Source organism: Salminus brasiliensis, chromosome 9 (assembly GCF_030463535.1).
Source record: "Salminus brasiliensis chromosome 9, fSalBra1.hap2, whole genome shotgun sequence".
NCBI classification, from domain to species: Eukaryota; Metazoa; Chordata; class Actinopteri; order Characiformes; family Bryconidae; genus Salminus; species Salminus brasiliensis.
Window position 1 is genome coordinate 29,904,770 of NC_132886.1, and position 22,512 is coordinate 29,927,281.

General features: G+C 42.7%; 1 protein-coding gene across 1 annotated transcript in view; it reads right to left on the minus strand.

Moving 5' to 3' along the window:
* Positions 1 to 22,512, minus strand: part of asap1a (ArfGAP with SH3 domain, ankyrin repeat and PH domain 1a) — a 72,666-nt gene that overhangs the window by 22,185 nt on the left and 27,969 nt on the right. Inside the window, exons 4-14 of the mRNA XM_072688169.1 lie at positions 20,492 to 20,564; positions 13,748 to 13,893; positions 10,394 to 10,468; positions 9,267 to 9,316; positions 8,925 to 9,054; positions 4,989 to 5,074; positions 4,795 to 4,870; positions 4,359 to 4,445; positions 3,392 to 3,492; positions 1,527 to 1,596; positions 1 to 73 (exon numbers count right to left, since the gene is read on the minus strand). The exon at positions 1 to 73 is cut by the window's left edge and continues 12 nt beyond it. Of these exons, the coding sequence (XP_072544270.1) occupies positions 1 to 73; positions 1,527 to 1,596; positions 3,392 to 3,492; positions 4,359 to 4,445; positions 4,795 to 4,870; positions 4,989 to 5,074; positions 8,925 to 9,054; positions 9,267 to 9,316; positions 10,394 to 10,468; positions 13,748 to 13,893; positions 20,492 to 20,564 (967 nt within the window). The remainder of the gene's footprint in view (positions 74 to 1,526; positions 1,597 to 3,391; positions 3,493 to 4,358; positions 4,446 to 4,794; positions 4,871 to 4,988; positions 5,075 to 8,924; positions 9,055 to 9,266; positions 9,317 to 10,393; positions 10,469 to 13,747; positions 13,894 to 20,491; positions 20,565 to 22,512) is intronic.

The window sequence follows — 22,512 nt, forward strand, 5'->3', positions numbered from 1 at the left end:
CGAAGCACTTCTTATCCTCCCCTGGTTTAACTTGGCAGGTGAGCAGGTTAAGTCGAACTGGTTGCCTGTTGGACTGAACAGGGAGAGACACAGACTTTTAGTAGTTCAGGCAGTAAGTCACCGCTCCAGGTGACAGCTTCACTAAGACTCAATGCCCCAGCAAACTTACATCAGCTTTCTCACTCCTTTTCTAGAAGAGAGGTCCTTTCACATACAAGTCATCTAGCTACTTCCAACAGACCACAGCAGCGGTAGTAGGCATGCAAAATAATGGCTACACTTGACTTGAAGAATATAAAAACAGCTGTTTAAAAGCAGGTACAGTTATCTGGTTATTAGTAGTAACGGATGCAGTACTGTGTTCATTATTTGAGTTGTGACAGTGCAACACACTACTAACACGCCACCACCACGTCAGTGTCACTGTAGTGCTGACAGTAACCCACCACCCAAATACTACCTGCTCTGTGGTGGTCCTGTGGGGTCCTGACCATTAAAGAACAGACTATGCAGAGAAACAGAGGAACTGCATTATAGAACTACACAATGCTCCTAATGGGAAGTGGAGCTGATATATTGGACTACAAGTGTAAAAACAAGGAGGTGGTTTTAATGAAGTGGCTGGTTGGTGTATATAGGCAGTAGAAAGCTATCTGAGATGATTTCTTACAAAAGTGCAGCCATGAAGCTGATGATAGTGCAGCAAAACTAAGCTTGCTTAGTTTGTATTGTTCTTATACACAAGTTTAACATTAGATTAAAGCAGCATTATGCAAGAATAGGGTTTTCTTGCGCCACAACTAAAGAAGGACATGCATTCCTGGACAAGCATATGCTACATACCATTGCTTTAACTGCTATATTTTGCTGCTAGTGTTATGTGAAGTGTTTATATTATATAGCGAGTTTCTTTCCAAAATGTCCAATCCCAGAGTACTCCAGGGTCATTCAGGTGTCACAGAACACCCCAGAAGGGACCAGGCCCAATATGACTCTAAAAATAGCCAGCATTTTTTGCTGCATAACAGCACGCATGTCGCAGTAGCATCCACACCCCCTCTCTGCAGTATTTCTGATACTCTCTCATAGACGCACTGACACGCAGCGTGTCTTTATGGCATGCCTGACGCACGGTCTCACTGTAGCAGCATCATTACAGCAGCTTTTGCTAGGAAACAGTCAGAAGCCCCCCTCCTACCCCTGCTGTGGCCCCACTCCAAATTATTACTACATGAGTCACCACACAGTGAAGAGACGGTTACTATGACAACCTCAGACCACCCCCCCACACACCATACCCCCTCTAAAATGCACATATTTCCCCAACACCTGGCCAAAATGGACAGCATTAGAGTGGCATATGAGAGCTGCAGTGAGACGGCTATTATCAGCTGTCCTCTTCTAGTGATGCATTAGTGAACCTGGGCTACCTGTCCTACTTTGTCTGGCACCGAAACTTAAAAAAGCACACTCAGAGCTGCCTCTAGGGTCTCCAAGCTGGACTCTGTCAGGAATGTGCTACTCACTGTGGCATGAGAGATGGTCAGGATGCCGCCCTTCACCGAACACTTTCTCCTCTGCCATACCTTCCGCAGTCTGGATCATCAAGAACACAACAACGGGCATTTCAACAATGAGACATTTGATTTTCAGGAGATATTGCTGAGGAGATTAGATATAAAGATCATTTGCTTGCATAAGGAAGGGGAAAGTCGAAGGAAATCGAGTTCAAGTCCCGCAAAAATAATCAAAAGATATGGAGAACATGGGACTCGTAACAACTATGTAAGACCTGGGAGACCACCAAAACTCCCCCTTCAGATTAACTGCAAACTACAGCTTTTATCTTTCTAGCTATACTCTCCATCAACAGGTGTTTTTGTCCATTCCTCCACTGCAAGATGACCAGTCAACACTGTGGGTCTGAAAAGATGTGGAGATCTTAAAGTGGAAGACCACTTGCTGCTGTTCAAAGAACAACAAATTGACAACCCCATTCTCCAGATACTGCCCATACCTCAACATCATTAAAAGTGTTGATTGGATGGTTGGAGAAAACACTCTAACTTCTAAACTAGACTAAACTCTGGAGGGTTGGAAAAACTGAATCAAAGCTGTAATACATATAAAGGAAGGGGGTACTAATTATATGTGGTTGTGTCATTTTCTGTTTAAATGTACAGCCAGGGCCAAATGTAAGTGGTTAGTGACACAATTTTAGTAACTTAGTCTCTGTATACCACCTCAATGGATTAGAAATTAGAAATCAAGGTGTGACTGAAGTACAGACATACATATGTACTTAATTAACAAAAATATTGCATAAATCATTTAGGAATTACAGACATATGTTACATAGTCCCTCAATTTTCAAAGACTTAAAAGCAATTGGACTACTACTTCTATTGGCAGTCACATCTTCAGTAAACATCAGTGACCCAGCTTCACCCGGCAGCCATAAATGTCCATTCTATGACAGTACCTCCGCCATGTTTGATAGGTAATGTGATATGCTTTGGATCAAGAACCCTTTCTTTCCTTTTCCATACTTGGTTCCATACTTTTCCATTCTTGGTTTTATCTGTCCATGAAATGTCACAAAGGGACAAACATCTTGAACAAATCTAGGTCCAAGCCTCCTCTGAACAAGCCAAGGGCGACAGCCAAGGGAACCCTACCACCTCTGATCGACATGGCAGTCAGATAGCAGAACAAATAACTGAACAACAGGAATAAATTCTTAAGTCAACTCTGAAATCCCTACCTCTTTAAAAGAGTTCTTGACTTGATTAGATGTTGTGAAGAAGTTGTGTGATGATGTTACTAAGCTCCCCAGTGAATGAGTCTTTTCTTATAATGAGGGGTTGGCCACGCATAAAGCTTCTGCTGTCTCCCTGATAGGTTGTTTGATTTTCCAGCCTAATGATGACCTCCTGAACATGCTACCAAATGCAAATCCAGACCTTTTATATCCTTATTACTAAAATAATATAAGAACAGGCCACACCTGATCATTAAAAACTGCTTTCCAGTCAATTTTACAATTACATCTGAGCCTGTGAAACAGGAGGAACTTCAGAAAAAATGGCTGTAAAGGAGAGGTGTGCCAGAACAGGGTTAGAACTACACCTCGCAGGTCTGCAGGATTCCAGACAGCGGGCAGCCTGTGCCAGGTTTGTTGTTTACAGTCTGCAGTCTACCAAAGCACAAGCTTTAAATGGGTGCAAAGAGAACATGACTTTGAATTTGTGGTGTGCTGCTGCCAAATGTTTGATTTTTAGTAGACCTACCTAATTAAAGTCAATTTAAACCCTGTTGAGAGCAATTAAGTGGCTTTTCGGTTATGTTAAAAATTGTGTGAATCCATTCCAGACACAGCAGTCAGACTCACCCATCGCTCTTCTTCATCAGATAGCCCTTCTTCTCACTGCCAAACTCTTTATTTCCCTGAAGCTGGTGCATACTGTAGCCACTCTGCTTGCTCTGTGAGTCCTACACAGGTACACACCACCACAGGCACAATGCCATTCGTTATTATGCATTTTCTTTTTTTTTTAAATAACTAATAAAGTAGAATTGATAGTAAATCAGAAAAGGCAAAGAAAAAGCTTTCCACTAACAGAATGTGATTCTATAAAACCAAAAGGAAATAAGCAGCAAGGCAACATAGCATTACTAATATCCACTTACTCTCCTAGACTTCAGTCAGAAGGCAGTAAAATGAGAGAGAAGGGAGGAGAGTCAGGAATGCAAGAATAACATTACAAAAGCCTAAATACAGAATACAAATGAGATCAGGCCATACATTAGACTCAACAGGGCGCCGTCTGCGGATGACGCAATACAGTACAATTTCATACAATCAAAACTAGAGCCATCTGGCTGGAAGGGGACATTCACTCCAAACACATAAAACATCAAACGTCTGGCTGTAGAAAAGAGTACTGCTGTTAGAGCTGTACATCCAAACTTCCTTTTTCTCCCAGGAGAACATGTAAACCTACAGACGAGAACAAGGCAGACTGGTCCAGTAGTCTCCTGCAGGCTATAAATGTCATGGTTTGGAAAGGCAAATTCCACAACTTGAAAGCAAATTCAGACGGCGCACCATCTAATTAAATTTTAATGCTGAGGACAGCGTGTATTCCCCCCGCCCTCATTACACGCTAAAGCAACTTTCTCAAGCACATGAAGCCACATCTCCTCAAAGATGAAAAGTATAAAAAACATGAGAGAGGTGGGTTGGGGATGCGGGGGATCTGGTCTGGTCTGATCAGATCAGAAAATCAATCAATTTACATGCATTTGAAGTGGACCTAGAATGCACCCTTGGGGAACCCCACCAATAGTGTACCTACCTCCTTTTGGTCCAGCTGTAAGGAGGACTTGATGAGATCTCTGAGAGCAGTGAGCTGCTTTTTCTCTTCATCCTGGGTTTGCTTTATCTGAAAGTAGAGGTGCAACGTTACTATATACTGACTGCCTTGACCTCCGTAGCGCTGGGAGGGCCTGGTAAGAAAGACGCTTGCCATCATACCGATTCCGGTGAATCACTGAAAGAAATGAGCTCTTGAAAATGCTCTTGATGCTTTCACATACAGCTTTCCCACATATCATTTTTTTCCAATTACATGAAAGACCAATCCCGACCTCTGTGCCACTACACAAGAGTCTTTATTGCTAAATCTCTCTCAGGAAAAGCTGAATACTACCAGCCAATAAAACACGATAAAAACGCCTTAGCCTTGAGACTGAGGCAATTAAGCAATACAGCACAGCAGAGGGTTTACTCACATTATACAGGTCAGCTGCCAACTTCTCAATGTACTGCTTCATCTTGTCGGCAGTTTTCAAGCCATCCTGAAAAAAGCTTTGAAAGAGGAAAAAAAAAAAGAAATCACATCCATTAGGACTTTAGCGAGAGGTTTTAGTGTTATGGTTGAAAATCCAGTAAGCAGCTGAGAAGATGTATACAGAGCTGTACTTACTTGCATTGTGCATGATAATACTTAATGAGGTTCTGGAGAAGGTCCACTCCCTTCTTGGTCTTTATCTCATTCACTTTGATCAAATACTGTTAAAAAGAACAGACAAACACAGATGGCTCATGATGTGCGCCAGAGCATCAGCAAACTTATATTCAAACTAGACTGTGAACTGTTCACCTGAACTGTTCACCAGTGCCACAATCTTGTGTTTCAGCAAAACCTTGAGTGTATTATTGGTTATACCACAGTTCCAGTATTGCCCGTATATGGTTTTTTTGGGGGATTTTTAGAAAAAGGAAAGAAAGAATGCTAAAAAAAATAAATAAAAAAAACCCTCAAAGTAAAATAGTCCTATTCAATCAGTCATCAATCGTCGCTAAAAGAACAGTCAGAACATTCAAGGAACAGTTCATACTTTTCCAATCATCATTGTAACAAGCAGCAGCCAACACATGAGGCGATGTCACAGGTGATATTAATTCAATGCTACACACACTGCTAAATTTCTATTCCACCTTAAATGGTGCAGCAGATCATGCGCCCTCTCATTCGCTGATCCAATTCCGTGCCTTAAATCACACACTGTGCCTCTACCTACCTACCCTACCTAGCAACAGTACTGCTGTGTTTAACACCCATGGTGTCTGTGGTTAGTGTACTTCTGTGCGGTTTGGGACACCTTGTGAATAATTGTATGAATTCTCCAGCATTTCGCTTTCGTTTCTTTTCTTAGTGAATGAAATATGGTAAATGCGCTGACATCAAATATGTTGGCTAATGTGTTCAAAATTCCTGTTGTCAGTCTTTCACTTGTGTAATTGTAACATTGCTGCTTTGTTATGGCTGGCGGATTTCTTGTCTTGTAAGCGCGGGTGTCGTTGCGTGTCTTTGTGGTGGAGTTATACTTTAGGAGCTTCGGTCAGAGTGCCATTATCTTTTAATATTAGCATGCCTAGAATGTCTCTCAGCCAATCAACATTGAGAGGAAGGAACTAACTGAGGCATAATACCTGATATTTACATCTCAATATCTGGCTGCATATCGTTGGTTTCCAACAACTGCATCAGGCCTGTGACCCCCCGACATCCCCAAACTGTCGAATTCTTCTTTTGTGATGTTTGTGATCAGGGCGTATCTCCTTTCTGTCTCCCAGTCTCTTCAGTTAAGTTAAGATCTGGTGATTGACTCGGCCAGTCTAAAACCTTCCACTTCAGTGTGTTTTGGGTCATTTCTTTGCTACTGGATGAAGTTCTTCCCTATTGGATACATTTCTCTGTAATTCAGCTTCTCTAGGCTTCTGAATTCATTCGACTGCTACCATCATGACTTACATCCCCAATAAAGGATAACGAGTTTGTTCCAGAAGCAAGCCCAAGCCATGACACTACCTCCACCATGCTTGATTGTTGATGTTCATGAGCAGATCCTTTCTTTCTTCAATTTATGGCCTTTCTACCACTTTGATGGTTTGACTTTGAGGTTAATTGTGGTGAAATCAGTCAATAACGCTTCTAAATTTTTGAGGCTCATCATTATAATTATATAATTATAATTCTACCGCTGACGAGTGGTTTGCATCTTGTTTTTTTCATATATGTTCTCTCAAAGTCTCAAAGGTGGTGATACCTTCACCTTTGACTTGTGGGAGTTGACGATTCTGTCACAGAGAGTTCCTGGGATTCTTCTTCCCAGCTCTCACAATGTTTCTGTCACCAGCTGCTGTTGTTTTCTATGGCCGGCCTGTTCAGGGTCTGCTTGTTGCCACACCAGTGGTTTCTTCCTTCTTCAGAAATTGCTGCATGGCTATACCAAGTGCCTGTTCAGTGGCTCTGACTGATTTTCCCTCCTTTGTTTTTCTCCCATAAACAACTCTCTGATCTTCATGCTGATTTATGCTTTTCGACAACAAACAAAATGCGGCATTGAGTTCAAAGAAGTTGTTTCACACTCTAGACGTAACTATCAGAAGATAAAAGCTAAAATCCTGATTCATCCCCTCATATTTCTTGTTTGATCTCAGGCCCAAATAACTTTTGTGTAGAGCAAAAAAAACAACAACAACCAAAGAACTGGCCTTGCCAGAATATGAGAAAGGTCACATTAGTGGCAGATAATAGATTAATAGAAGTTTGTTGGGGTTCATAAAGTACAAACGGGGGTTGTATTTCAGAATCTATGCATGAAACCCAGTTGCTGTACATGGCAGGGACTTACAAAAGCAATTAAGGTGGGGTTCTTGTACTTGTAAGGGTACCGACTGAATGACGTTGGTACTACCGAGTACTGAGTACCAGTGACATATTTTAGTTAAAGCATAACACAGTCAGGGCAAAGGCGAGCCGGAAGCAGTATTAAGTCTGGCTATATTTTTCCAAACCTGACACAGACAATGCTCTTATGTAGCTTGAAATGCAAGGCTGGTCATGGAAACGCTTCTAACCTGAGCAGACACCTGCTCAAACATAAGATACATCTAAACGGAAAAAGCTGAAAGCTGAAAAGTGTACCAACAGCACCAGCTGGTTAGCAGCATGCATGCAGCCAGTGCAGAAGTAGTTAAATTTAATGATGTCAGTCAGTGATGAATTGACATCTTCATCGACATCTTCAGGGAAAAATTTTACACATACATTTTATTCTGCTATTAATGTACATGTCATTTCCTTCGCCCAATACACACAAACAACTGTGTGTGTGTTCATATTGAGTTGGGACTTTCGTGTGAGTCCTGTGGTCTGTGTTTTTTACATACTGTAATACTGTTCTGCATTAAAAAGGTACAGAGCGAAATTTAGCACTGCGTAATTTAGCCGCATTAAAAACAGCACAAATGCTGTGCACCAGCCCACAGCAGTTTTTACTTTAAAAGTAAACCCACTAGCTACTGCTGGCTAACCGCTGGCGATTATGGAGGAGACCCTCCACACACACAGACCGGGGTGCCAAACGCTTTATGATCATGCTACAGTACTGTTGAACACGTAAATACTTTATGCTACGAGTCCTAAATTTTAGGAAGAATATCACATGTGCTGCCTCACACACACCAGCGTGCTGTGGTGACAGGTGGTGGAGGTTGTAGGGATGGATTTGGGAGGGGAGAAGGAGGTAGAGAGTGGTGTGAGTGGGTAAAATGTTATAAATACATAACAACATGTTGAAATGCAGGAGTTTGGACTTTTTACCCAAGATTCAATTTGTTATTACTGAGAAAGCAAAGTACCGGAAAACAGTACTGTTGGGTACTGGACAGGTACTGAATTCTATGTACCTTTACCATTACCATTATCAGGTACCCAACCCTACATGTACGCCTAAATACGCCATATAAATTCCTTCACTGAATGTTATGTTAGGTAACCTAATCAAGGGGAGACTGGAAACCCAGATAACCCATATCAATCAGTATCAATCAGTAACAGTTCTAACATGATCACAATATATATATACTGAGATATTGACAGATATGTAGTCCATACTGCACAACCTTGATACATATACATGTATGCCTTAGCATCCTTAAAATCACGGTGAACCTCCACTGACACTTATAATATGGAAAATAGGGCCTCTATCATTGCTACTCCGGGCTCAGCGTGCACTTTGTAACTTTGGTGTAGTGGGCAGAAAAAATCTCATGAGAACTGAGTAACACTGCGTAAGCCCAGTCATATTTGTGTACAGTCTTGTAATATTAATCTATGGAATCAGGACCGCTTGATTCTTTCACTTTCAGATGCTAGTACTGTATCTTGCAGCTTGTCCAAAAATGCATGTGTAAAGCGTGTCCATTAAAGATGGCTCAAAGCACGAATTCCACTTCCTAACTGAAGGGGGGGAGCCCAGAAGTAAGAAATACCAATTCTCGCATACTGCTGCTTTAAATCCTCACAACAGTGGTGCACAGAGACAAGCCACCTCCCGCATGCACTCACCTCACACATCTGCAGCTGAAAAATCCTGCGCTCCTTCTCCATCTCCTCTGCAATCTCGGCTCCAGTGATTTCGGTGCGGATCATTCCGTGCTGCTTGGCGTGCTCCCGCTTCTCCTTCTCAATCTTGGTACTGATGTAAAACACAGTCACATGCACATTAGCAACTGTCTGGGCTTAGCGTACTGCATGTGGCCATCTCACATCATCATATAAAGTGGATATTGATTTCCTCTGGTCCCCTTAACGCTGCTTTACAGCATTTCATTACTGTAGGCCACGGTTTACACCCAGAAAACAAACCCCAGTGTTCAGTGCAGATACATAAACCCTGGCACTACTTACAACTTCGCTTCATAGTCCTTCCAGGCCTTGTCGAAGGTTTTTTTGAGATCCTGTGGAGGGAATGGAAATCACAGAAATTATGTAATTAATCCATCACAGATTTATGCACAGATTTTATTAGCTTTTTCATTGACTGTAGAATCTGAGGACTGTTTAACAACAAAAAAAGGACCACAAATCTGCCTTGGCAGCTCTGCAGACACACAATACAAAGCTGTCGAAATATTTCCCTGAAACCCAGCGAAGAAGGAAGAATTAGTAAATGTGCTTGTTAATGGTTTATGAGGCAGGCGCCCAGCGTGGGGGGAGGCGTTTTAGTCTAATCTGATAGCGTCCCACAGGGACTGTACTTATACCCTTCAGCTGCTTTTGCCTCAGAGAGCAGTTTCGTGTGTTTTTCTGCTGAGTCAGAGAGAGACAGAAACTGAGAGAGACGGGGGAGGGGTTGAGAGGGAGGGAGAAGAAGAGAGAGTAAGAGACATTGAGAGAAAAAAGAATGAAAGGCCGGAGGGAGGAGGCTGGGAGGTATCACACACTTTGTGTAGTGGGCAAAAACCGGCTCATGGCTTGCACTCAGAGATTCAGCTGATGCTGCACAACGCTTTGACCTGGCTCAGTGGAAAGTGGAAAGCAAGCAGCCTCTTCAAAAGAGTGTCTGCCTGACCAGCAGTTAGAGGCGGTAATCATATCATAGCCGCGCGTTCGTCATTGTGATGATTTGCCGCAACTGAGTGATCAGCAAGAGGCCGACACCGGCAGCCTCTGTGACGCCTTCCCCCTTCACTCTAAACACAGCCGCCAACGCAGTGCTTTAACCTCCTTACACACTTCACACTGTAAAAAAAGGCTGTTACACACAAACAAACACCTACACACGTTGTTCGCTGGCAGCCAGCGAGCGCTATCCGTTTTGCACGGATATATATATATAAAAAAAAAAAGGACAGTGGTGTGTGGCGCTCTCTAATTTAGCTCCAGGGAGATTTACAGTGGAGCTCTTTACAGTGCTCGCTCGTCCAAAGGCACTCGTTTAGAGCCGTGACGGGGTGGTAAATCAGTGTGTTCTTTATAGTGACTCTTCTTTCCAATTAGGGCAGGCGGGCAGCAGGGCGCTGAAAGAAACTCACCCCTTTCACTCCTTTCAGGTCACCTTTCAGCAGGGAATCCAGGGTGAAGATCACATTGTGGCTGAGGCTCTGGAGCTGGGAGCAGAAAAGAGAAAGATATGAGCTGCACTCTTACAAACAAATGGTCCCTAAATGATCCTAAAAAAAAAAAAAACTACTGGTACAGAACCTTTACATTAGGGTTCTCCACTTAAATACTGGTCCTGGAGGTTGGGTGTTCAGCACAGTGTGGTGGTTTCACGTTTCAAACACTCCAACTAAACAGTTAAGAGATGATTTGTGCTTGAGCAGGAAAACCCCAAACTGTGCTGGTGGATACCGGCCATCCAGGACCAGGACCGGAGAACCCTGCTTTACATTATGTGGATTCATCAACAGTAAAACACTCTTCACACTCGTATATATCTCAAATTTGAAAGTTGATGTAGCAACTTTGAGTGGTCCAGTGGACTAAGGTGCAGCCATCAGCAGCCGGCGTCAGGGAGAGCACAACTGCTCATACATCACTGTTGTATCGGAGCTGCGGAGCCTCAGTGCTTTCCTCAGAGTGCACTGGCTACGGGCTATGGGCAAGTTTTTGCCCTCCTAGTGATGGGGGCAGTTAACATGGACAGAGATTGGGTAATTGGCCTTCCAAATTAGGTAGAAAATCTTTTAGTTTTGGGCTGAACTGGCATTTTCATTTAAGAGTTCATTCACTGGCTTTTTTTCTGAGATTTTTGATTCATCGTATTCATTAATTTTAACCATAATCTGATGCTCAACCATAATATGACGATTTCCATAATTATGAATGGTGAAAATATTGTTGCAAGAAATTTATCTTGACAGTAGAATCACTTAAAATTGCTAAATTAAGCAGGAGTTGGCAGGAATACTATTCACTGGAAATCCATTTCCCATTGCTAGTTATACAACCAGGCAACCAGGAGGAGCACAAATTATGGCAACATACAGTTAAAACCTCACCCAATGTAAAATACTACATCGGTTCTGCTTCACCAAGGTTAGATTTTCACACATTGATAAAAACACTGATTCTACATGTCATACATGTCAGACTTTAGCAAATCATGTGCACACATTTTGGTCTTGCTCTTCTTTAGGCTCATATTGGACTAAAATATTCCAGACTCTAGCTGACATTATAGGCAAATCTGTCGAATCTAAGGCTATTATTGCTTTGCTTGGTATGATTCCTTCATCTGTTTTCCCTTTACGGTAGTGGTTGACTTTGTGCCCTTTGCCACTCTTCTTGCTAGAAGATTAATACTAGTAAAATGGAAATCTCCTATCCCTCCTTCCTATACCATGTGGATCCAAGAAATGTGTAATGTGGCAAAGCTGGAGAAGATTAGATGCATTAGATTCTATGCGCATATTACATAATGGTTGGGACTCTTTTTTGGATTATGTAGAACAGGTTATCCTCCCTTACCTCCCTTGATGCATTATATGATTACTTATATTCTCATTTTTTTTAAGACTCCTATCTTTTCATTGACTGACTCTCACTATAGAACCCGACCTTAATTATATATATATATATATATATATATATACAGTCATGCCCGAAAGTATTCATACCCCTGGCAAAGTTTGACTTAAATTTACTTTTATTTAACCAGAAGTTATATTTTTGCCTTGAAACGACACAGGCATCTCCCAGGAGATAACACGATGATGTACAAGAGGCATCATTGTGGGAAAAAGTATTTCTCAGCTTTTATACACATTTGAACAAAAAGTGGCATGTCCAAAATTATTCATACCCTTTGAAAACTGTCACAGTATATGGGAAAATACAAAGTTCTATACCATTCCAAATAGTCCAAGCTGTTTTAAAGCATCCTAATTACCCTGATTCATTGGGAACAGCTGTTTTAATCAACTCAACAGGAGAAAAACAGCAGCTCTCTGCAGTTGGTTTGTGGACAGTCATGGCTAAGACAAAGGAGCTCACTAAGGACCTGCGGCTGTGCATTGTGGCCGCTCACAAGTCAGGAAAGGGCTATATCAAAATGTTTTCAAGTTCCAGTGGCTACAGTGCAAAGTATTATTAAAAAATACAAGAAGTTCCGCACTGTGGAAAATCTCAGAAGATGTGGTCGGAAGCCAAAAGTGACACCTGTGCTGGCCAGGAGAATAGTGAGAGAGGTGAAGAAAAATCCAAGGATCACCACCAAGGCCATCCTGGTGAATCTGGACTCTGCTGGTGGCGACATCTCAAGGCAGACAGTTCAACGGACACTGCACACTGCTGGGTTCCACGGACGCAGGCCAAGGAGGACACCACTTCTCCAGAAAAGGCACACAAAAGCCCGCTTGACCTTTGCAAATGCTCATCTGGACAAAGAAGAAGACTTCTGGTGTTCTGTTTTATGGTCAGATGAAACAAAAATTGAATTGTTTGGCCACAATGATGTGTGCACCATTTGGCGTAAAAAAGGAGAAGCCTTCAACCCTAAGAACACCATCCCCACTGTCAAACATGGTGGTGGGAACCTAATGTTTTGGGGGTGTTTTTCAGCCAATGGACCAGGGAACTTGATCGCAGTAAATGGCACCATGAAAAAAGAGCAATACATCAAGATTCTCAACAACAACATCAGGCAGTCTGCAGAGAAACTTGGCCTTGGGAACCGGTGGACATTTCAGCACGACAACGACCCAAAACACACAGCCAAAGTGGTGAAGAAATGGTTAGCAGACAAAAACATTAATGTTTTGCAGTGGCCCAGCCAGAGTCCTGACTTGAATCCAATTGAGAATCTGTGGAGGGAGCTAAAGATCAGGGTGATGGCAAGGAGACCCTCGAACCTCAAAGAGTTGGAGCTCATCACTAAAGATGAATGGGCAAAAATACCAGTGGAGACATGCAAAAAGCTGGTCAGCAATTACAGGAAGCATTTGATTGCTGTAATAGCCAATAAAGGCTTTTCTATTAATTATTGAGAAGGGTATGAATAATTTTGGACATGCCACTTTTTGTTCAAATGTGTATAAAAGCTGAGAAATACTTTTTCCCACAATGATGCCTCTTGTACATCATCGTGTTATCTCCTGGGAGATGCCTGTGTCATTTCCAGGCAAAAATATAATTTCTGGTTAAATAAAAGTAAATTTAAGTCAAACTTTGACAGGGGTATGAATACTTTCGGGCATGACTGTATATATATATAGAGTTTCTTTTATTATTGTTGCTATTTATTTATTTTTAACTCATTTGTACTCAGATTTTGATTATTGTCCACTACCACTATCGTTACTGTCTTGTACTTATCTTTGTTTTATTTTACAAAATTCAGAATATAAACAGATTAATAAAAAAAAATTCGAAACCAACAGTCTTACCAGGTTTTTGAGAAGAGCGGCAAGCTCTTTGACCAGGCTGGAGAACTTGATGAAGGCGGCCCCTAAGTCTGAGCTGTCCCGACTCATGAAGTTACTGCCAAACTTGTCCAGCGCCTGCCCGTAGTTCTCCTCGTTCTGCACATGCTCTGTAGGGGAGAGGAGAAAACTGGTGCTTAACACTGCATATCCTCAGCATGAAGGCTGGTGTGGTGCAGTGGGTGACAACACTACCTTCCCTGCAGCAGACTAGGGTTCGATTCTCCATCATACAACCCCAATAAGAGTACTAGGGCAAGTCTCCTAATACTACATACACCTATGTGTGTAACATGATACAGATGTATGACATTCCAAATGTTTGTAGACACCTCTTTTAATGAGTGAATTCTGCTACTTTAAAGGTACACCTTATTGCTGACACAAATGTGCAACACACAGCTTGTCTAGTGCCTGTAGATAAGTACTGTCAATAGAATGGGACTCCCTGGCGCAGATAAACATGAACCTGTTGGCACCATGCTGCCTAATGCCAGACGTGGGCTAGATGGGGTACAACGCTCCTCATAATTGACCTGTGGAGCAGTGATGTCTGGAATGATGGTGCTCCATTCAGTACTTTTTGGATTTTGGAGTTAGGGTGATGATCGTCCAATGTTCTGACCTCACTATCACTCTTGTTGCTGAATGCAATCAAATCACAGTGTTCCAAAATCTAGCAGAAAGCCTTCCCTGGACAGTGGAGACAGTTACTACAACAAAAGCAGGATAAACTTTTTTTTTTTTTTTTTTACAATAAATGAGTGTCCCAATACTTTTGTCCTTATAGTGTATCAATAACAGCAGAATCAATTTCAATCTCAGGGGCTTCCGATGTGTGTTTGTCAAATACTACACAATCTGTATTTCAAAACTTGCTATATCTTTGCTTTTGCAAGCGGAAATTTTCAGAGAAAATATATTCCGGATGTTTTTCTTTTCGCCCGGATAACAGAACGGCAGGTGACGTCATGGCCTATAACTAGTGGTTAAAGCATGATGAAACTGATGTAGCTCCTTCCCTCCAAGCTAACCAATGCAGCCTGGTGAAAACACCCTGAGATGATAGGAACACGCAGCTGTACACAAATCAAGTTCTAGCACAGTCCTGGCGTGCCCAGCCAGGCCAGGGGCAGAACTCCACAGAGCATTCCAGGATTCCTGGATAATCCCTGAACGAGGATGGCTTCCTGTGCGAGTGTCAGCCCACAGGAAGTCCATTAAACCAGCAAAGCCCAACACATTAAAGTCCAAGCTGACGTGTACACTCAACTCCAGGCTACGAGGGGGGGGAGGGGGGGATTAAAGGGACAGAGGCTTCTGTTTGTAATGTGGATTATAGGAGTGTAAAAAGATTGTGGGTAAAATTGAAGTCTTGGTCTGCTGTCTATGTTCCACTACTGCATAAACAGGTATATAGGGCTGCAATATGGCAAAAAGAACTGAGAGAGAGAGAGCGTTTAGTGTCATGCTCACTCTACCACTTCAAGAAAAAAGAGGGTTGGGCAATCTCCACATTCTCCATACCATCACACGTCTTAAAGTATTACCATGGTGTAGGACATTACTGCCCTCTGCTTGCACTAGTGGCACAAGTAACCCAGACGGTTCCACACCTCCATGGCTTCTTTATCATCTCATCAAATTTCAACAAAAAATGTTAAATCAACCCTTCAGTAAATGTCAAACTGCTGTGAATCAGGAGAGAAACGCTGGTTAACATTAGCTTAGTTAGCAGCATAACAGTCTGCTCTACACACAACAACCTGAAGTCTGGCTGACTGAAAGCCCACTTTAGACAGGAATGACTCAGATCGAGCGACTGCTGTTGGAAATTACAGATAATCTTCCTGTGGTTTTTGATCTGTAGCCCACTTGTTAGGCCCACCTTTGCTTAACTAGCTCTCCTGCAGCTCCACTGATTATCAGACAGCTCGGTTCAGCTGCTGTTCACTAACTAACACAAGTGTGGACGATAAAAACTTGTGTCTGAGAGGGACGCCAAGCGTTGGGAGTTGGGAGTCACAGAAAGGAGAATGTGTTTGGACTCATATCTGGGTATCTAGGCTTAGATAAGCTAGCTAGGAGGCTAAACACCACAGCGCACTGGGGCTCAAATCTCACACGTTTAGAGGATAACGCCTCATATCTGAGAGCAGAATGTCGAGTGAATGGTCTTAGGGAGTGTTCTCGACTGGTTAATCCAGGTTTGCTTGCACTACACTGCTGAGGAAAGGCTGAGATCGAGGATTTGATTGCATTCAGCGACAAGAGAGTTAGTTAGTGAGGTCAGGCACCAACCATCATTCCAGAGAACACAGTTCCACTGCTCCACAGCTCAATGCTAGGGGGCTTTATACCCATCCAATAGGTGCCAATAGGATCATGTTTATCTGCTCCAGAGAGTCCCATTCTTTTGGAAATACCTCTCTACAGGGACTGATCAAGCTCTGTGTACGTGCATTTGCACATCTGTGTCATCAGTGGGTGCTGAATGTGTTAATTAGAAGGGGGGGGGCAAGAATTTGACATATGGTGTATCTCACAGATCACAGATTCAAAACTCTGCCCTGTAATGAAATCAATGTGTGGTCAAAGGCTGTTTACACCCCTAGTCCCTGATTAACTCATACTCAACGCATTTCCTGGGTGAAACTTCTGACAATAAGATGCCAAACACCTGCAAAGATATCACAGAGCCAGCCCTGAAGAAAGAATGCTCCATGCCAGCGGCACAAGAACACCAGACTACAAGACAGCATGGTGCACTGCGAGGCTGGAAGGCGGCAACAGGGAGTTGTCTGAAAAAGACTGCGAGTTTCCAGCAGGACAGATGTGTCGGGCAGGCCGTCTGTAGGACTCTGCCTGTGGAATGCCAGGCTCATCTGGGAATGATCCTCACTGCTCTGTGTGAGCCCAGCCCTTGGCAAAGCCACATGATTAGGTCATTCGTCTTCTGCGGGAGAAGGAGGAGGGCTCAAGCCCCTCAACCTGAGGGCCTTCACTTTCTCACAGCGACCAGCAGAGGGCCGATCCATGCAGCCAGCGCAGGACTGGGAGAAGACACTTGATGAAGAATCACTGGATGGATATGGTGCTAGTTCACAACAGCATTATGCCAAATAATCCTAGAAGCTACACGATATTCGAAGACTGCAGTTCAACTGGATAAGCTGCTCCTATATTTAGAACCTCATGTGCCAGTCTATCTCTTGGTGACTACAAAATATGCAGCTGACCTTGGCTGGAACCGTGTCGGGCAATTCAGTCAACAGTCTGTCCCTTCGAGGTTTGATGCGGGCTGGCAGCACCGGCCTGATCATCCTCTGTACAGAGTCATTTAAGAGGAACGAAAAGACTAATGCCAAATGCCAATAGGTCTTGTTATCTCGAGCTAATTTGGATGCGTCTGATTAGAGCGTGTCCTTACAATAAGATCTAATTAATCAGCATGGATGCACCAGCAGCAGATGTGACACAAAGCCTGCAGTGTACACAGGCAGCTTTATTCTTAGCCTTCCTTCTAGAGTAACAGACAACCTTCACTGCGGCGAAATGTCAAGAGGCCGAGTGATGAACGGCGAGAGCTCCGCACACAATGCTGTGACTTCACTGAACACCACACCACAACAGGAACATAAATAAAGTCGTTAGATGAAATGGAGAGTGTGTGTGGGGTTATTTGCTGACTCTGAATGCGCCTCAGCAGGGTCAAAAGCTAATGGCTCTCTAAGGAACACTGAGGTCAGCACAGGGTCAGCTCATAAATCGGAACCGAGCAGCAGGGCTGAGAGAGTCTAGGATGCTGCAGTACATATACAGTATAGGTAGTGCTAATGTTTCCAGAGCTCATCTGCTAATAAAATTGCAGGTCAAGAAATGGCCCACACTTTAATACTGAACTCTGATGCAACCAAAGCATGACCGTTTAAAAAATAGTGAAGGCCGAGCTAAGGTCTGGAAGAGAGAAAGCTTTCTGGTGGTTCTGGAGTGGTGCACTATTCTACTGTGCAGCAACACCTACATAAGCTAAGCTAAGCATATACCAGCTTTCAGTCCTTTCAACAGCAGTCGCTCGATCTCTACTGATTCAGAGCAGTGTAACATTTGTAATGGTCAGATTAATGGTTTAGCATTTTGAAGTGTCACTTAGTTTGTGACCCTGTAAGCAAGCTGAACTTTGTATTTTACAAAGCCCCGCTGGTGTCAACTTAGTAAGGTGTAGGAACGAGATCCTAAGTCATGGCCGTGACTTGCTAAGTAGTGGCCACAACTTAAGCCTTACTAAGTCATGGGAACGACACCAGCGGGGCTCCATTGAGATTGTATATATGGCTCGCAAACATAGAACCATCTGCAGTACTTGCACAGCTTATGATAGTCCCCGTCCTGGTAAAACCGTATACCGCAGTCATCTTTTTAGACGGTATGAAGAAAGTGGATAACACCCAACCCCAATCCTCAAGAAATTTTCAAAAGATCAACTAAACAAGCCTGACGCATTTCTGAGACAAGTCCAGTTGACTAACAGAATAGAACTTTTTGGCCGCAACGAGCAGAATTTCAGAAATTCATGAAACCTCCCCAACTGTTAAGCACGAGGTGGATGAGAATGATAATGGCAATGGCTCCCAGTTCAGTTCTTTAAACCTCATGCTAACACAAGCTTGTTAATTAGGCAATGAGTTGAATCAGATGTGCAACATGAGAAAAAAAAACACAAACCTTTGCCCAAGGCTTGAAAAGGGAACCCCTGATCTTAACTGATCTCACAGATGATTCCACTGTAGTGCTTTACTTAAGCTTCTGAAAAACTGTTCAGACACATCACAGTCCAACCGTGCTTTAACTCTTTTATAAGCTCTTTAAGGTAAAACATGATCCACCGAGGTAATTCTAGATGGCTTAAAATATATATGAAGGGTTCATCTACTCCAGTTTAGTCCATTTAGAGGTCAGCTTAACCTGCAATTGAATGGGATCTCACCGAGGCCTGGGGTCAGGCCTATATTCTGGCTAACTCAACGGTGTGTGGCTGTGGGCTATGTGAGGAAGAACCAGGCACAAAGACTACCAACACCAAGTGAAGCAGCATGTTAATGAATAATCCTGACCTTGCTGTTGAAGTTGCGGCTGAGGTCGGCCAGGTACATGAGGGAGGGCAGGACAGTAGGATACCCCGGTATCTAATGTGGTCAGGTCTACACAACGTATCATGGAAAGTCTGGGCTGACGAGCTCTCTAGCCATTGTTGATGTTTTTACTGTGTGCTTTGAGCATCGTTACCAGTTCTAGATGAGTGCTTACGAGTGCAATACTCAGCTTTGTGTTTAAGATGTGAAGAGTATATTGATTTTGCCTGTAAGTAACGAGAAGGCTTAATTCAGAACTGACTTAGTATACTAGTACAACTGTAAGCAATAACAGCATGTTTTAAATCTGCAAGTGGCTTCAGCTGCTTGTCAGACCCTCATAAATAAGGCCCTGTCTACACATATCCCTATATAATAAAAATCTGAGGCTCTTGCCTCTTGTCCAATTGAAAATTCAGTTTTTGGTCACTGAAAAGGGAGCTTGTACATGCATGTTTCTGGCAGCATCCTAAATACCTCCTTACTTCCTACATAGTGAACTACATAAGTCATAAGACTACATTGTCTACACCCAGACAGTACTAGAGATTTCAACATATAAATACATGTAAACATTGTTCTATGACAAATAAATAAATCTCTGTTTACATTTAAAATCTGTAATTTCGTGACTTGCATAGTATTTGCAATATAATGATTTCTCCAGAACTGACTGGGGCAGAATAATCTTAGTCTACGCATCAGGGATCAGTATGGAAGAGGTGTCACAGAGCATTGGAAACGAAAGGAGGAAACACTTCAATTTCAAGGTGTGAGAGTTTGTGAACAAACATTAGCCTGTCTAGGCTAATGCTGCGATGGCTCATGACCAGTGATAACAGCTGGGATGTCCAGATCAAGGTTTTTTATCCCCTGATCCAATCAGAGTCCCTTAATGCAGACGATCGTTCGATACCGATCTATTAGTAATACAGCCCCACAACTTCGGTAAGATAGTAGACACAATAGTAAACACCATTAATATCCCTGTCTGACTGACCTACCTGACCATTCAGCTCCCAGCTCCTTTACAGCTCTGCACTCTAATCACTTAGTGTGTGTGCATTAGCGTTAGCCTCCCCCTCGGTTCTAAACCAAAGAAAGGAGCGAGGTTCTCTCACTGGTAGAACAGAGCATTTCCACAGTAGTTTCATTTCTAACCAGAAGTAATTCAGTAAAGACGGGATGGGAGTAATGTTATATCTTCCCAAATGGATCAAATTTAATAAAATATCTTTGTTTGCAGGACCTATATTTAGACTGGGTGCTTTTGGCGGAGTTCAAATACTCCTATACTGACATTTTAACTAACAAACTCTCTGATATATATATATATATATATATATATATATATATATATATATTGTTTAAATCACTTATTGAAAACCGTTCCAGTCGCTTCAACGGTTGAAAGCTTTAAGTGTTGACCACGTCTTTAAAAGGGGATTACATGCATGGGGGTTGAATTTATTCCCAAGATAAAACACTTGCATGTGTGATGCTGGATAGTCCCCAACTGACACCAAACTTTTAATGGGCAGTTAATACACTGAAGGACCGAGCATCCAGCCCTTACCTTGACCCGAGTTGTAGATTGCTTTGACGGACTTCTTAACCTTCTGCAAAGCCGTCCGGTCCTGGTCCAGCGCCTGAAAAGAACAGCGAAGAGGAGAGGAGCAGATGAAGGCAAGCTTAAATTACTTAATGAACAATGCTTTCATTTAGATGCTTTTCTGAAGAGACAGCACATACTCAACCCCATCCTGTAATCATTCTGTTTGATTGCACACAGCGGGCCGGACCTTACGAGGCGAAAGGAAAGCACGGGGGATTCCTTCTCTCGCTGTAACCATGGCAACACCGCAATGGCACAGGCAACTGCTGTCTTGGGCACTTTCCCCCCCCCCTCTCTCTCTCTACCCAGATGGGTCAATAGGCAGAGAGATAGAAGGAAACACCATGTGTGCCTGAGCGCAAAGGGCTTTTTCTGTTACCAACATTTTCCACTAGACCTCCAGCGCTGAGAAGACTGACAGCGGGAAAATAACCGCTAGCCAGTAGCTCTCACTGCAGACAGAATGATTAAAAAAAAAGGTCTTCAAGGAAAGACTCTCATCGACCTTCTAACACTGCTATGCTACATAGCTAACAAAGAACTGTGTTGGTAGGGTTGAAGTGTCACAGACCAAATTACTCTGCATACCGCGGATGGATTCATGGCACACAGCTGCCTAGCAACAGCGGCACTTTGGCGGAGCTGCTTATTGGGGAATTCTCACACGGGCTTCCTTTCGTTCCGCAAGATTCCTCTCCGTGAAAGATGGATTTCTGAGGTTCAAAAATCTGTAGCTAATGCAAAGGTCAAATACTGAATGTATGCTTTCAGTGAGCTTGAGGACAAATAAATAAAAAGCAGGGCTAAGAAACAGAATGCAGCATAAACCAGCATCTCCAATCAAGTTTAGTCGACCTGTTAGAGCAAGGAAAACAGCCAACTGTGCTGGAAACCGGCCCCTGTCGTCAACCCCTGCTCTAAGGCCTGAGTGGCAAAGCTGTCACTAGCCTAGCCTTGCAAAATTAATAAAATAAAAAAAATGCACAGCTGCAGAGGGCTTTTAGAGTACCAGAGGACAAAAATGTCCTGTCTGACTGATGAAAACCCTTGTCAGTGTCAGTGAGTGTATCCAAACTTTTGACTGGTACTGTAAAAGCCCTGTGATTTACAGCTGATGCAGGCCTGCAAGTTCAAACCAGGTCCATCCTGCAAAATCTCTCTGCAATATTTTGATGCATTACAGCGCATGCAGGTAAATCCCGCTCACTCCGACAAGCTGAATTAACAGAGCTCAGTCTCTCAGTCTCACGCATGCAGAGCTGAACCCCCACTGAATCATGAGAACATGAGGATTTTTCAAACAGAAACACTCGCTGATAGGAGCTGAGGAAGCTACTGATTTTACATGGCATGTAGGTTTATCCATGGTGAATTTATGGCGTGTGTGAATTAGGGACTGTATTGTATGATCCATATCTTCTACAACAATGCAGACAGACGCATAGAAAAGGTATGAAATGATAACTCATAATCCACACTTCAAGCATTTACATTTACATGTAGTACTCTATAGATGACTGGTTAATAGTTACTGTGATACCAGCTTTTGCAATACTGAGACGGATATATGCCAAAGAGTAAGTCCCTCTTACTTGTGTTCTGATGAATCAGGGACTTCATGTAATCCCAGTCAGTTACTGTTGAAAATAGCACAGGCTAAAATTGAACCTTGTCATATTACCAGTTTGCTACTGAAATGGTTCAGGCCTCCCAGATTTCTGACTGTTCAAACGAAAAAGAAAAAAGACTTCAGATGTCAATGAAAATGTTTCAATGTTGAAAAAATGACAATACATCATATAAATGATGATAAATCGCGATACATGGTTTACTATTCAATATATTACAATATAGTGCAATACTGTAAGCAACAACACTGCTATCTAGTGGTCAATACTGTGGTTTTAAGAATCGATACGGAATTGCAAAGCATGAGTAACAAAAGTAGGACAGTTGACTAGGTAGTTGTTATCAAACCTCAT